Source organism: Symphodus melops, assembly GCF_947650265.1.
Source record: "Symphodus melops genome assembly, chromosome: 14".
Lineage (NCBI taxonomy): Eukaryota > Metazoa > Chordata > Actinopteri > Labriformes > Labridae > Symphodus > Symphodus melops.
This window is the reverse complement of record NC_136704.1, coordinates 23,580,262-23,596,704: the sequence shown is the minus strand read 5'-3', so window position 1 is coordinate 23,596,704 and position 16,443 is coordinate 23,580,262. Positions and strand designations below refer to the sequence as shown.

General features: G+C 44.5%; 1 protein-coding gene across 5 annotated transcripts in view; it reads left to right on the top strand.

Annotated features, from left to right (window-relative positions):
* pou6f2 (POU class 6 homeobox 2) overlaps positions 1 to 16,443 on the top strand; it is a 71,901-nt gene that overhangs the window by 15,751 nt on the left and 39,707 nt on the right. For all 5 annotated transcript variants that reach the window (XM_079360926.1, XM_079360928.1, XM_079360924.1 and 2 more), the window contains exons 4-5: positions 5,390 to 5,487; positions 11,221 to 11,440. In XM_079360926.1, coding sequence (XP_079217052.1) covers positions 5,390 to 5,487; positions 11,221 to 11,440 — 318 coding nt within the window. The remainder of the gene's footprint in view (positions 1 to 5,389; positions 5,488 to 11,220; positions 11,441 to 16,443) is intronic.

Sequence of the window (16,443 nt, the reverse complement as noted above, 5' to 3'; positions counted from 1 at the left end):
TTCCTTAACTCCATAATTCCACTTTGCGCCCGAATAATAAATGAGATGGATTCCCCCCCCCCCCCCCCCCCCCCTTCCCCTGTAAGGTCGCGGGACGAGGAATCAGGCTGTAATGTCGAGGGGCCCGCAGAGATTGCCGTGGCCTCTCTCCCTCTTGCCCCGCGCCGGGCTCTTAATTAAGGAAATGACAGCTCCCGGAGCAGCAGCAGGAGCCATAATGTGGCTAATAGTGTTACAGGCAGCCACTCAAAAGTCAGTCTCTGGTGATTTTCTATCCGCCATCGAGCTATCCTGAGCAGCTCCTCCAGCCCAGCCTCTAAACAGAGTATTACTTTGCTGTCAGCCCAGAGGGAGCCATCGCACTAAGAGCACCTGGAGTTATTGGCAGCAGATTATGCTCTGTGTTATTGTTGAGGGCTTTGGTGGGAGTAATGAAACACTGAGCTAAATCACGGCTGATTCCGGCTCACTTGCATTCTACAAGGAGTTAAGTAAATCACTACAAAACCTCTCGCTGCGTATTATCGGTCGCCTTCGTCCACACTGTCGCTGTGAGTGCGCCGTTACTTTTGGACTTTAGATAAAAAGCGATGAAACTGTCCGCTCTCAGCTCTCTCTCTGAAATTCCACATCAGCTTTCCGACTGCTGTTAACAAAATCAATGTTCAAACAATCTGGGACAATTGGTCGTGTATTGATGGAATTAAACCTTGTGTATGATGTGGCTTATTGTTTATCTGTGCCCATCCTTTACGCTTCAACAGCTCGCCCCCCGCCCCCTAAAAAAAAAAGACCCCACCCTGAATCAAGAGTTTGATGATTAAAAAGCGTCGCTCTGATTGTTTTTTTTTAATTCTCCGCTGTAATTCCGTCGCATTGCAAAAATCAATTTATTCCCGTAATTAAGAATGTAATGACTTCTAATCTTCAGTCGTTCTTAATGTGTTTGCCTGTGAAATTATATTTCCATAGATTAGATTTCAGTGGCAACAACGTGATTGACAACGTCTTCATAGCAAACACATGCACTCAGCCAGACATTTTCAAAAGCACCATTATAAAAATGGGGGTTGTTGGCTGTTCATTCTGAATAGCCTGAATCGTTACCAGGCCTCTCTCTCTCTCTCGCTCGCTCGCTCGCTCGCACGTCTGACAACTTACATAATGCATTTCCACTAAAATAGCTTAAGTGTTAAAGCTTCTTTTATGGGCAGAAATTGATTCATGAATGCACCGAGGCGAAAGCTAACATGAACACAAAGCTTTCAATAACTCCCATTTTATTCAGACCGTCAATGTATGAAGCGGCTGCATTAGACAAGGTGGCATGCTGATTGCTTTATGAAATCCAGGCTAATTGTTTTGTGGTGGAGTCCTTGGGGCACCCTGCATTAAGACAGGCCGCATAAAGTCAAATAAATAGAGCTCTTTGCCCCCCAACCAAACAGCACACACACACACACACACACACACACACACACACACACACACAGTCTGCCTCGTGTGTGTGGCTTTGAAAGTGGCTCTCCAGTGGCCACTTTGGTGATCAATAAGACAATTTATATAGTGGTGGATATTGGCGATATTTCCATGACATAAGTCACATCACATTGCACTCTGTGCCCCTGTAATAAATCTGATCATTCCACTTGCATAAAACACGTTTTCATAAGAGACATCATTAAGTCAATGTCCGTGTGAATGTGGTGTTTTTAAGACTTATTTCCTCCGACTATAATCAGCCGCTTTATTTCATGCAAGGCCATCAAAAATCACTCATTTTCCTTTATCTGCTGAGTGTTTTTAGTTATTGTCTGATTTAACATCATTTTAAAAGAACTTAAAGCGTGCAGGAAGTCCAAAGGCCTGAATGTCCCAGATGAATGTAAAGCTGCGCTGACGGTACATCGCCTGCTCTTTCATGCGTTTGGCCTCCTCTCTCTTCACATCAATACGTCCATTCATCGCACTTTTCTGTCCATTGTATAACCTGAGCATAATCAGGGAATCGGAAGACTTTCTCGAACCTGTATAAAGTTGTTTTTTTTTTTTTTTTCTTCTTCTCCGTGAATCTCGTGTTCAGCTCCATCTGGAAATCCATTTAAGAATCATTCCCATTGGTTAAGTACGTTTCTTTTAAAGAGAAGCCGAACATGTACAAAGATTCAAGTAATAAAAAAAATAAAAAAAAGAATTGAAGATTGACTCCCTGGATATTTCTCCTGTCAGCTCTTTAATTTAGTTAAAGAAATTACAGAAATCCTTTAGGGGGAAGATGTGCATGTGTATTTATTTATTATCGATCTCTGCCTCTGCCATAAATGTGTTAACGTTACGGATATTTGCAAGGGGATGAAGCTTTCTAAGTTATTGTGAAGTGATGCAATGAAAGGCATCAAAGAATCATTACTCCCGGAGAGTGCGGCGCTCTGTTTATGAGCTGGAATACATTATTCACAACCAATATCTTAACTACAGTCACAAGGGCTGCAGCTTCAGGAGGAGAATATGAACCAATGAATGACGTCACATATGAGATGAATATCAGGATCATAGTTCTGATGATCAGGATGCTACAAATCTCTCATTTCTAAATAGATTAAAGTCAAATTACGAACCAATTATCTCTCGTTTCATCTCTGAACATATTTTATTAATTATGAATTAAAGTACTCGCTTTTAGGATTTATAATTACTGATAAAATCACAGCTTTTTGTTAGTTTTTTTCTCATTGTTTTGAATTGTCCCTGGTTCATTTTTTTTTGTGCTTTTATTTGAGAGACAGGACAGTGGATAGAGTCAGCACTCAGGGAGAGAGAGAGAGAGAGTGGGGAATAACATTTAAAAAGAAGGAGCCACAGGTTGGATTCAAACCCGGGCCGCCCACTTGGAGGACCGTAGCCGCTGTGCACGCTCACCGCTAGACGAGCAGATATCAGGGATGTTTGAATTGTACCACGTGGTATCGTTACATCCTTATTTTTTTCTTTGAAATAGTTACTGTTAAGTTTGTGTTACTGCGACTAAAAATGAAAAAAAAAAAGTAAATGTGGAAAAAAAAAAACGTTTTTAAATCAACAGGAAAGAAATATGGATAACATGCAAAATGAGAATGAACATCTGAGAGACGACACTTCCGAAGGAGGCAGGGAAAAAGACACAGCCCATCCCTCAAATAAAACTCAAATGATGATGATTTTCTACTTTATCTGACGCTGCACTGTGACTCTTCCTGTGTCCTCAGATTGATCTTAATTCCAGATACTGAGTGCACGGGGTGGAGCTGTGCACAACGCCATCCATTATGGGTGAAATAATTGCTGAAAAGAGACTGGCCTGTCAAAATACACGCTGCGTTGCGCTTCTGATAAGCTAGAGGATGTGGACCTATCGAGAAGCAGGGCGAGCCAGCCAGCCAGCCAGCCGGAGGTAGAAACCAGCAAGAAAAAGCGGGCTTCCCCTTGGGCTTTCACATGCAGCATCAAGCGCTCGAGGTTGCTCGGGTCATGCCATTCACCAATTATTTGGATTTTATGTAAAGATGAAATGATTTCAGTTGGCGGAGTGGAGTAAAAAATATAATGTGTAAATATACTTGACAGGCAATGAGATCCCGCTGGCGAGACTTTTCAATAGAAGCTTTTAAGAAAGGACTGTGTGCATGCCGTGTATGTTTAACAAATCAAAGCCTATTCATCCCTTAAAGACACAATACATCATGGCTTTATTCCCTCCTCTAAAAGGTGCTGTATTCCTTTGAAGAAAATCAATCCGACAGAGGAAAGGTGATTACATCTTCTTTTGAATTCACGGCCAACAATGTGTCTTTGTGGAAGGTAGTGTGGCCTTCAGACGCACACGCTGTCGGTGGTTTGACTTCATTTAGTAAATCGACTTCATTCAGGGGACGAGCTGTTGTAGCAAATGCACAATGCAGTTAGAAATCATGTTTAATTCATGTTTTTTTTATTTAATAACAGTTCATGCGTATTCAATCCCAGATAGTCTTTGGAATAAGAAAGTCAACCTTACTGTGAGAGTGAATACAAATGACTAACAGAAGAAAGTGGCTTAATGTTCCCAAGATTTTTCTTCATAGAGAAGAAACAGAATAACTTTGACCTGCCAGATGGAAATGACCAAACTGCTATAATCTGGTACGAAGCATCTTTTCTCTATGAGATTAAAGTTCTTTTTGTACATGCTCCCTGACAACTAATAAACTCAACTCAACTGAATATTTGTCACTTTGAATCTGCCATCAGAGCAGGAAGTCCAAAGAACACGATGTAAGAGAAGATGACTGATTTGGTTTGCACACTTTGTCTCAAAGGAGACAGAATTTAGTGAAGAAGTTTCAAAACGAGGTGGATGAGTGACAAACTGGTGGAGCCTCATGTTTTTAAAAAAGGCCTGAGGTTGTCAGTGGAGATGGAGAGGCGGAGGAAACGCCTTTGTAGCTCACGTTTAGATGATGGAAGTGCTAAAAGTTATGCAAACATTTGCACAATTAAAAAAGTTAGCTTGATATAGCATTTCAGATATGGTGACCACCATCATTAGGCTTCAAAACGACTCCTCAGAAACCAATGTGTGACGTTCATATTCTCTACAGTCGTGGTTTTATCGTTCTTAGGATAGCTCTCGGTGAAAGACGTCTGGGAGACATTTCATTGTGTCTTGTTTATTCAGTTATTTGAGGTCTTTGACTGAACAGGTCTTGGGTCAGTTATTGTCAGGGTCAAAGGTCGAGGGTCACAGCAGCCTTTCAGATCTTTTGTAGCGGCCTTCCCTCGCTGCACTGCTCAGACATCCAGCGAGACGGGGATTACTATGATACTCAATAGTCAGTGTCCTTTATTTTCCCTGCAGCGATCAGTGAGCTTATTATCATGTCCCTGTCTGCTTCACTCCACTCTGCCCTCGCAGCAAACAGGTCTAATTGTGTCTCATAGCTGCAGGCTGCGAGCGGGGGGAGAAGGGGGGGGGGAGGGGTGCGAGGTGGTTTTTAGATGAGTGATACTCAGTGATGTAAATGGCTGAATAATATGGCCCCTGCGTTTGTGCTGGCGCTCTATCTCTCAGCAGTAATCTAGGCCATCGGGGAGCCGCTGGTATGCATCATCCAGCATCAACGAGTCTCTCTGCTGGTTGGTAATTTATTCGGCGCTGCAGCGGTTATTGATAAAGCACTTAAATACAAATTCCCCTCCTTTCCCAGCTGCCCTCCTCTGCGCCGAGCGACGCTCTGTGTTGTAATATCACAACGTGGCTTGTGTTTTGTGTGTTTATCTGCTCCTTTTGTCAAGTGTTGATCTAAGGTTGGCTCTTTTTTTTTTTTTTCTTCTTCTTCTCTTCTTCGTGGGCTTCTGCCTGTTGCTCTCACAGGAGCTCGAGACGGTTCAGTCCAGTCTGACGCCAGCAGCAGTCCTTCAGAGCACGGACAGCTGGGCCAGTCCCACCCAGGATACCCCATGGGTCCACAGGTGAGTCTGCTACAAACTCAATTAACTAGAAAAACACTGTGGGTTGTTTTTATCAGTGACAATATGAAGAATTTGAGAAAGCTAATATTCTCATTTAGGCACTCGAGAAGTTTGAAAAAAGTTCGACAGAAATGTGCTTCATCAGCCGGATGAAAGAAAGTTAGCATGTGACGTCACTCGGTCCACCTCAGCCACTTAAAGAGAAATCTTCAATGTGAAATAAAAGAATGAATGCAACCTTAGCTGCAAGTTTGTCTGCAGAGAATCCTGTTAATCTGAATATGTTTTAAATGTCATGTTAGTTTGCAGACACGGAGCTCTCCAAACAAGATGTGAAAGTGACGAGAATCTAACATGTGTCAGACTGAGGAGAAGGAAGGCGCTCAGGTGTAAGGATGCAAGACTTACAGCCAGTCAGAAAGCTGTTTGCATCAAGCTGTTCTGTGATTGGCTCGTTTAAACACGCGTGATGACTCCTGTATAAGTCACACTGTTCTGTTTGAGTCATACTGTACCACGTGTGCAGAATGAAAACACGCAGCAGCACACGGAGAGTCCGGCTCAGCTGTGTTAATGTCTTCATGAGAGTCAGATCAAGCTGGTCTTCATGACTGCTGGACGTCACAGACTCGTGTTTCACGTGTCGCACGCTGACGCTGAACCAAGACAGAAACCTCGAACCTGGACATCGTCTGCATGCACATGGTTTCAGACAGACGTCTTACAGCTCGAACAGAGTAAACAAATAAACCATCGGTTCCCAACCTCGGGTCCGGCTCCCCAAAGGGGGGGTCACCATAGATCTCTGGGGGGGGGGGGTGCAAGGCTTTCTCTGCTCTGAGACTGTCAAAATTAGATTTGCACATATTGACTAGACAGGAGATTTATGGAAAGGTATTTTATTCTGAATGTTTCATCGATGGTCGAGATTCAGGAAAATATATCAAAATCAAAGTTGCAAATATTTTGGATGGGCAGAAAGCAAAACCAAGCCTGACAACATGTAACCGAAGGGATGTTGTGTTTTTAAAAGAGAAGGGAATGAGATCAACCTGTATCTCTTATTATCGCTCTGATAAAGTCAGCTTTCACTTTTCATTCCGTTTCTTTTAAAAAGTCGAGGTCAAGTGTTCCTTGTATCCGCTGTTTGAGACGAGCTTCATTCTTCCATGCTCGACATCCCGTTTGTCTGCATGAAAACGAAAAGCACACCTCGACGCACCGAGTCACATCCCGCGAAATGTGAGATCATAAAGCGTTTTGTCCCCACACATCATCTTCACATGTGATTGAGTCGTTCGCACTAATGAGCCGACAGTAACGTGCTTGTCAAAACAAGCGTGCAGCCGGCAGCCCTGTTAATAGCTCAATCAGCCATTGGCCTATCTGATTGGATTTATTGGCGTGGTGGCTCGGCGCCGCTTAACGAACATCTATCTCATTAGTGTTGCTCAATGTCACCGCTCCACACACACACACACACACACACACACACAGCATCATGTTTCCTCCACCCTCTTTAATAAGGCCATTCACCCTGCTCTCTGTGTTACTCAATGACAGTCAGTCCTCATCAGGATAAACAAAAGAGGGAACACGAGCGCAGGAGAACCATTCACTGCTTTTATTTGTCAGGCAGGTTTGCAGCGTGAGAAATCCCCAGTGAAAGAGTCAATCTGCTGCAGGTGGAGATAAAGAATGAGCTTAATTAAAAGCTCTTTTTTTTAATATATCACAGATACCCCAGCTGGTCAAAGACACCGCTTCCGTAATAGATAAGAAAAGAGGGAGCATCTTGAGCAGGCAGCAGTTAGAGTGTGTGAGCCTCAGCAGGCGGCTCTCAACAGTCACCATCTAATATATTAATGCTGTCAGTACAGTCTCTGTGAAGCTAACACTTTTCAGAAACAAAGGCGCTCCGCATGCCATACCCAATTCTCTTGTTCCAGGATCAATATGTTTTGATAGATTCTCGCTCCAGAGCCGGATATTGTTCGAACAACCATTATCCGATGGTAGTTTACCCAACATGAATCCACCTTCCTTCTCTTTCCCACTCGCAGTTAGGATGACAAAAGTCTGCTATCTGGGTGATTATGGGCAATTTCTCAGTGCCAGAGCTGCCAAGCAGACAGAAAGGCCTATTCTCCCCTGATGGGCAGAGAGGCTGGGTACTGCATCCAGTCCGGAGTGAGGCTGCTTCCCCCCCATCCGGAGTCAAGCACACAGCCGCTCTCTACGCCCCCCCCCCCCCCCCCCCCCCCCCCCCCCCCGAGGAGACCGCTCCTCACCACGCAGCTGTCAGGCCTGCCAAGCGCCGAACAGCAGCTCTCCAGCAGCACCTACGGAGAGAAAAAGTGGCCAAATCCGTCGTAAGGAAAAAAAAAAAAAAAAACGCAGAACGAGAGCTCAGGCTAAACCCGGATGATTGAGGCTGAGGTTTCCCTCCCGTCGTTGAAGCTCGTTGTGTGGCTGCACAGTCGAGCTGATTGTGTCGACGCTAAATGTTTTCTAATCTCTGATTTGGATGTGTGCGTGCAGACGCGGAGCTCTCACCTCAGATAAACATCATAATCAGTCTTAAAGTGGCACAACAAACAGCCGTGAGTCTCAGATCTCTCGCATACTTAGAAAAAGATCTGCACAGCTCTCTCTCTCTCCCGGCAGCTGCCTGTGTGCCTAACAGCTGCCTCTTTCTGCAGAGCTGCCTGTTATGATAAATAAATCAGGGCTACATCTGATAATTGCAGAATTGTCTTTTAATGTTATTCCCTTCTATGTGAGGCTGTCTTTGCTGTCAAGCCTGGCAATCTCATTTTGTTTGACTCCGAGATGAAATGTTCAAAGGGCGTCTTTGATTATGTGCCGCTTCGATTCAAGATTACATTGAGTTTAAAAATGCGAGATTAAACGTATGTCACTTACGGCTTACAAACGGGTCGCCTTTGTTATCGTCCTTTGAGGATTCTTTGATTATTTATTCATTTTTTTAAAGTTAATGGCGAATGTCATCGTGAATGCTCTCAGAAGCGTCACACATCGTCGTTTTTTATTTACGTGCGGCTGCTGCGTGTCAAAGCGCCGACGCATCCCGACGCCTGTTTGTGATTACTGCTGCCACAAACAATCAACTCCCTCTGCTTTTCGTGTTCTTCCGAGCAGCTCGGGAACACAAACAGGTCCTCGTTTTGTCTTTGTGTGCTGTGTGGCTTTAAAAGCCCTCGTGACCTGGGTCCCTCTTAAACTGGGATCGCATGTGTGTCGGAGCGGGCGCAGGCCTTCTGCACCATGCAGGGTTATCACAGTGACACGCCTGTCACCCAGGAGCACCGGGCTCGGGAGCACAGTGGGGTCTTCGCACCAGTCGGCCCGCTCTGCATCCTCTGCAAGCTGCACACACACACACACACACACACACACACACACACACACACACACACACACACACACCATGCAAAACAGAAGCAGATAGCTGACAATTGGCGTTAAAGGCTTGTGAATGTGAGTCACAGTGGAGGAGTCAACGCAGTGCAGCCAGGCTTACCTAGCAACACGGAAAGGCTGCTTCACAGTGGACACAACACAAGCTGACACCGTGCTTTTATTATTTTATTCCAAAGCGTTCACTTCAGTGTTTTAAACAGAGTTTCGTGTCCGGGAGCTCCTGTGTAAATCCACTTTGACGTGTTCGGACTCTGACATCATTTGAAAAACAGTTTCATCAGGATGAATGAAAATGTGAGATGTCATATACTGTGGATTTGGAGAGATTTTCAGCCACAGTACAAACCTCTTTTTTTTCCACTTGTGGCTCAAAGCTCTCGATGAAAAAATGTGTCAGTGTATTTCCAAACCCACTTCCTCTGAAAACACATTTGAAGAGATCTTCTGCTGAGCAAAATATCTCCGAGCGATACTTCTGATAACATATCTCTGCCTCTATGACTTCACTGCTTCCACTTTAACTAATGTGAATGAATGGATACGTGAAGAGACGAGAGTGATGTGTTATATCCCTCATCAAAAGGGTGAAGTGCTCTTACTTTTTTTTTTTCTTATTTTGAAAAGCACTGTGTGTTTCAGGCACATTTCTGTGGTACCGGGGATTTGTTCAATGGGATGAAACACAAATCACTCTGCATCTCTGGGAAAGAAAAAAAAAAACTCCTCAGCTCTTTGGCAGAGATTGGATTTGATGTCTGTCAGTACCGACGGCGGTGTGTTTTTGACTGCCAGCGTGTGACACAGCAAAGCACAGAATTCATCTGCAAAACAGATTTATCAAAACACATTGATTAAAATGAGACACACAGTGACATCTGTTTTAATGCTTTACCCATCTCAATTAAGCAGCCCAGAATATACTGTATATATTCAGCGTGCTGTATTTTACTCCTGCATGACAAGTATTCTGCAGCAATAAGACATGCAGACACTAAACCGACCTCATACAATCCTCAGCGATTCTGGATTCATGATTCAAAGTCGTATTATTGAATCAGTCCAAACTTCAGGATCGACTCTCTTATTTCTTTCTGCTCCATTTGCCATTTGGAGTTAAAGAGCTAATTATAGCACTTAACAGGAAGTGACTGATTAGCCAACAAAAAAAAGAAGATTTTTGGAAGTTATGAATCTTTTAAAAAAATTTCAGGAGATGCATAAATCAATGTTTCCCCACCTCGACCACAGAGGAATACGAGGTTGATGAACAAAAAGTAGCCATTAAAGCTACAACTAAAGCTATATAAAAAAAGGTTAGCTCCCACAGTTTGTAACATATTCAATGCAAGTCATTTCAAACCTTCATTTATAGCCAGAGTCATTTCTTCAAGTGAGGAGATGTGTCACATACAGCTACTGTAGGTCACGTCTTTGTCTGTAGCATCAACGTTATTTAAAGACACGAGGAGGTGATTTGATGGCAACAGAAGTGACCTCGTCACGACCCCAGGATGAGGAGCTGAGCTCGCAGGTGCAGCTAATCTAGATCCTAACAAACACACAAAAGTATCCTCGCTGTGCAGATTATAAACCTGCAGGAAACAACAACATCACATCCATGCTCCTGATATTTTAAAGACTTTATGTGTTGTTGTTTTTGTTACATTTTGAATGCACTTTTTACACATGAAAATTTGTCGTGTTATGATGACGGTAAATTTACCCACATGATCACATGTTCACATTGGCTCTCAGACGTCTGGTCCAGGTGACCACAGCTGGGACGCAACACATTCCACAGTGGGCCTCAAGCTTTGTCAAATTAAGATTAAATCCTCCGACTAACTGGATAGTTTGTGTCTTAGTCTTTTTATAAGATAAACTCAAAGATGATAAAAAAGAGGTAAAAACTGTTTTATGTGCAATAAACACAATGAGCCAGTCGAATGTGTTCTTCACTGTCTTTGTAAACGTGTAGGTGCATAAATATACACATCTAGTTCACGTCATGCTGAAGGTATTTAAGGATAAGGATTAACTTTATTGATCCCCCAATGGGGGAAATTTGGGTGTTACAATAGCTCCAAAAAAACAGTAAAACAGGGAATATAAACAGCATCAAATAACAAAAAGAATTTATTTAAAGTAAAGAAAAGTGCAAACATTATGAAAGGGAATTTATTCTACATAAAGTTAAAAATCAGTTAAAAGTTCAAGACTTTTCTTCCTCGTGTATCGTCACTGAGGACTGTAATTCTATAACTAATGTTGACTTTTTTTTTATTGCAGTCTCTCCTGGTCGCCCAGCAGCTCGCCAACGCAGTAGGCGGCGTGATGTCCAGCGCGGCCGCAGGGATGAACCAACCCATCCTCATCCCTTTCAACGCAGGCGGACACCTGGGAGGGCAGCAGGGCCTCGTCCTCTCGCTGCCCACGGCCAACATCCAGAGCCTGGTGGCTGCCGCTGCTGCAGGGGGCATCATGACGCTCCCCCTCCAGAACCTGCAAGGTAGGAAATAAAAACAGCGTCAACGTAACATCATAGGAAGAATCGTCTTCTCGAGCTGAGAGGACGGTAAAATCACTTGTGTCATACACATGTAAAGATTCAAAGAACACGAGATGTTTGTTGTACCTTCACTGCACGACATGGAGCTGTTTGTTTCATCCTCATATAAAATAAAAAAACGACAAAATGCTTCAGAGCAGGTAAGAATCCTTCAGGGGGTTGTATCCCAAAAAGCCCCCATCCTCAACTCGCCCAGAGGAGCGGCCATATTAATTACAGGTCAACGTTTTGCAGTGCATCGCAAAAGCACTTTATGCCTCTTTCCTGTGCATAAGAGTGCACCGTACTTCACTTCTTCTTCTTCTTTTTTTTTTACCTCTTTCCACCTCATCTGTCCGTCCACATGGCTGTACTTATCTGTGCCTTTTAAACTTTAATGCCCAAGTGTTCTCTTTTGATCATAGTTGTAAATGGTTTTCATTTTAATGTTTAAAACATTGTCTCTTTTATACCATTAGATTGAAGGATGGATGGGGAAAACCGTCGGTCATAAATCTTGGATGAGGGAGCAGCACTAATGTAAAAAGATGCCAGGCTACATGTAAAGCAGTGTGTTTTTTAGGATGGAGATTACAATAATGCCAGTGCAGCACAAAGTGCAGGGAAGGCTCCGTTCGTGTGGGGAAATGGATGGACAGATGCCCTGAGTGAGGAAATGTGGAGGTAGAAGCCTAATGGACACAAACATGCATAAATAACAGCAGCCATCGCTGTGGGCAGAGCTTTTAATAAACCCTGCATCTATCCATTCAGCCCTTCAATGTATCCATCAGTAGTGGACGATAATGGGCCCAGCAGGCCCCGCTGACTCACACTTCAACAGATCTTCCTCCTGCTACGTGAGGAACAACCCAGAGGCTTCGGTGTTTTGACGAACTGATCAGCGAACACATTGTCAGGGTGTCAGGACGCCAAAGCAAACACCTTTCAGTCAGCCTTATTGTCCGCCGCTAAACAAACCGACACACTCTGAATCCAGTCCTGATAAAATCCCCCATCCATGAGCGATAGCAGGAGAGAAAAATAAATAAATACTGTTGTGCAGAAATGCCTCTGTGGCAGATCTTTTTTTAAGTGTGTGGACTGACAGACTGCCTCTTCGCACGTCCTCCTATCTGAAGGGGATGCATTGAAGGGACCTCCGTGGAGAGAAAGTGACACAAGTCACGAGTGAAGCTAAATGTCTTGACTGTGTCCAGGCCCCTCTGGCCACGCGACGCTCCTCCACTCTCCCCTGTCTGACTTCATCACAGCTCCGCTGAATGAGGCCTGCTGGCACAGCACCTCTGTCAGACAACTGCAGCTCTAGCCTCTGCCCCCGTGTCCCCCTCGCGCCCCCCCCTCCCCTCCCAGCCCCCGCGGGTCTCCAGGCCTGATTAATCACAGATATAATACAGCGCCGTGCTGTCGCCGGGGAGCAGTCGGCTCATTTCACGACCTCGGGAGCCAGTGTGTTTTACAGCACTCACGCTGCTAGCTAATTAGTGTCAGATCAGACACAAGACAACTGTGAGGCGCAGTAATGAGACTCCAGGAGGAGCCCAGCCAATGGCTGTATTTAAATGTAATGAGGCGGCTAATGACCAACTAATAAGGCTGTTTGTCTTGGGGAATGGGGGGTTCAGGGTGGAGGAATTGCATTTCTGCAGGCTTGTAGTCTTAGTCATAGTGTTGGTCATAATACAATATCGAGGAAGATAAATTACATCGAGTTAGGCTGCTTTAGTCCCTATTGATGTTGTATTTTAATGAGGAGAATTAAATGCAGAGACAGAATGAGAACAAACAGACTGAACAGTATCTTTGATCCCATGTTTTGATCATGCTAATCAAAGCTGGCTGCGTTAGAATGAACGCCGCGGCGAGCTTCGGGAGAGGTGCTCCTCTCAGACGGTGATGAATAACTATCACTGTAATGGGGTTGTGCTGGAAAAGTTGGAGCGCTTGCTTAAATAAAACTGAGCAGCATCTTGTGGCAGACTCAGTAAACACGAGCACCAGTGTAACTGGTTATTTGTCAGAATGATTTATGCCTGCGTGCGCGCAGTAAAAACAAATTCCCGATGAAACTAAACAAGGGAGAAAGTTATCTTTTGTGACAGAGTGCACACAATTCTCGCTGACTTCACAGAGGCAAAAAAAAGTAGGTTGGGTCATGCTGGGGGTCTCATATGAATAAAAACATTACATGTGATTTTAAATATCAGTGTGTACAAAGGAGCTGCAGATTTTGATGGTTAGATGTGATGCTAACTTTCCGCTGCATTTTTAATAGGTTTAGATTTCTCCTGATTTTATAACAAGCAAAGCATGATTATCATACTTGTAAAACTAGCTGTATCAAAGCGCTGCACATGTAATGCCCAATGGGAGGAAGCAGAACAAAGTCGTGTCTGTCTCCTCTTCTTCTCTGTGACTCACTCAAAGGTAATGCAAGAAGCTAGTTTACTGCGGCTCTTTCATATTAATAAGCACATCCCATCTTATTTGCTCTCAGCAGAAAAAGCCAGGCGCCGCACATCACATCAGAGGGGCGAGTTCTAATGGGGAGGTGCGAGCATTGTTCCTCTGTACTCGTCCGCAGGAAACACAAAACAGCTCTCGAGCTCTCCTGATAAAGGTCGACATCCCACTCACCTGCAGTAATGAGACCCGGTGTCAACGCCAATCAAAGGCACGTCTGCCGTTTTGATGAAAACGCTCTGCGGTGTCGTTCGCAGGTTGCCAGTGTTGCCGGCGTACAAATTAGGGAAATCACTCTGCTCATTACAGCACCAAAGGGTGGGCTCCTGGGGGGGGGGGGAGCCAAATGTTTCCACACTAGTTAGACATGTCAGGCTGCATCTCTTCTGCCTCAGCTGACTGCTGCTCCTTTAAGAGGTTAGATCACCGGGCCGAGCCACTGACTTAACCTCTGTCTGCTGTGGGAATGCCTCTGTGTCCCTTTACCTATTATATTAGCCCAGCTGCATCCTTTCTGGGCTCGTTACAGCCTCACTAGTTGCTCATTGTGGACTTGTTTCTCTCGAGTGGAATCACGTTAAGATTAAGAAAAGCAAAAAGCTGTTGTTGTTGTAGCAGATGAGTATGTTTAAAAAAAAAAGGGGGGGGCTGGTGCAAGAAGATCACATTTCCTCACGTCGACATCTTAGCACAATAAAGGCCGAGCCTTCTCCCCTCGTCGCTGTTTAATTCGAGGTGTTCTCGAGCGCTATGTATCCCACGTTGCCCTTTAATGATTTAACTCTGCCGTGGTTTCAGGATGACTCGCAGTGGAGAGAGCTGCATTAAATAAATAAGAGTGATAAAATGTAGACCTCATACATTTCAAAGCTAATGCAACTAGCGGTGCAATAGGAGCAGCTGCACACAGTCCTGGAGCGGTAATTTGATTGATTTGTTGTGACAGCAGCCAAATAATTGAGAGTGAGAGGTGCTGGCGGAGATGAAGCGCAGTGCAGACGCAGGTTTTCGCCAGGCAGTCCCAGCTGATATGGCACCCGGGTTCTCATCTCTGCCATTGATATCTGCCAGTGGTTTATTGTTTGTCTTCAATAAGCAGCTTGGAAACGCGCGGGGTTACCGCCTTTGCGACAGTTTGGCGGCGGGGAAACAAAAGAGAGAGAGAGAGAGAGAGAGAGAGAGAAGAAAATCACCAATCAAAATGTAGAGAGGAGCGATGAGAGGGTGGGAATCAAACACACTCACGCTGATGTGCTGGTTTACTGTACATCCACATATGAGCACACAGGCACTCCCATGGGACTCATGATTCATACTCTGATGTCTGTTTTGAAGCTGAGATGTAAGTAAATTTCCCCCCGCGGTGTTTCACTTGTTGCAGATTTGTTTTGAATTCAAAATACACGTATCTCATAAGTGCACAAAATAAAAACAACGCCGCGCGCTGCATTTGAATAAACAGCATGTGAACCCTTATGGTGTGGTGGGTTCACGTTGGTGCTGCCCGTTTGGACCTCCTGGCTCCTGGTGTGTGCGTGGTGGCAGTGTCACTCGGGCTGAGCCATGCCACAGGACAGGACGCTGCCAGAGCCTGAAATAGACAGAAAGAAAAGAGAGAAGAAGAAGAAGAAGAAGAAGAAGAAGAGGAGGAAGAGGAGGAGGAGGAGTCAGGATAATAGTGTTAATCAGATGTGGCTGCGTCTGCTCCTCCACAGCACGCCCTGACATCTGCCCTCACTGGTGAACACTGACAGAGGCTTTTTTTTTTTCCTTCTTCAAACACGAGACGGCCTCTCTTTATAACACACTGTGTCTGCAGCGTGCACTCATCTTCTTTCAGTGCATGTTGTAGGAGTGCTGGTGCGATATGACCTCTAATCAATATCATGATTAATCGAACATTTGACCTTGATTACGATTAACGAGCGTCCTTCGCCCTCACAGCTCACTGACACGCTCTCTACTGTAAACATGCTCAACCATTCAAGCTGTTTGTTCTAATGACGGCGTGCACGTCTGATGAACTGTTCTGTGGTTGTTTATTAAATATTTCGAACCGAAATCAAAGAATCACTTCAAAATGAAAAACGAGTTTCAGTGTTGAAGTAGGAAAACAGAAGAATAAATAACTTGGATTTCCTGCCAGCAGTTTTTCTGCAGCGCTTCCGTTTGATGACGGACATTGCTTCCCTGTCGCGGATTGGACGTGTCGTCACGTGACTCCGCCCTGAAAAAAATGGAAATAATTGGCATGGGAAAGTTTAGTTGGAGGTTCTGAAGGTCGCTTTCGATGCTCAATGTTTTGTAGACGTGGAGCATCACAGGTTTGGTTTTCCTGAAAGTCAACATGACCTTTTAAAGCTCTCGTCATAAAGGACGAGAAACATGCAGAACGACGCTCGTCCTCTGCCTGCTGTCTTTAAACTGTGACTCTGCACCGTCCAATCAACTGAATCAATGATTGATTGTTGTTTTTGATG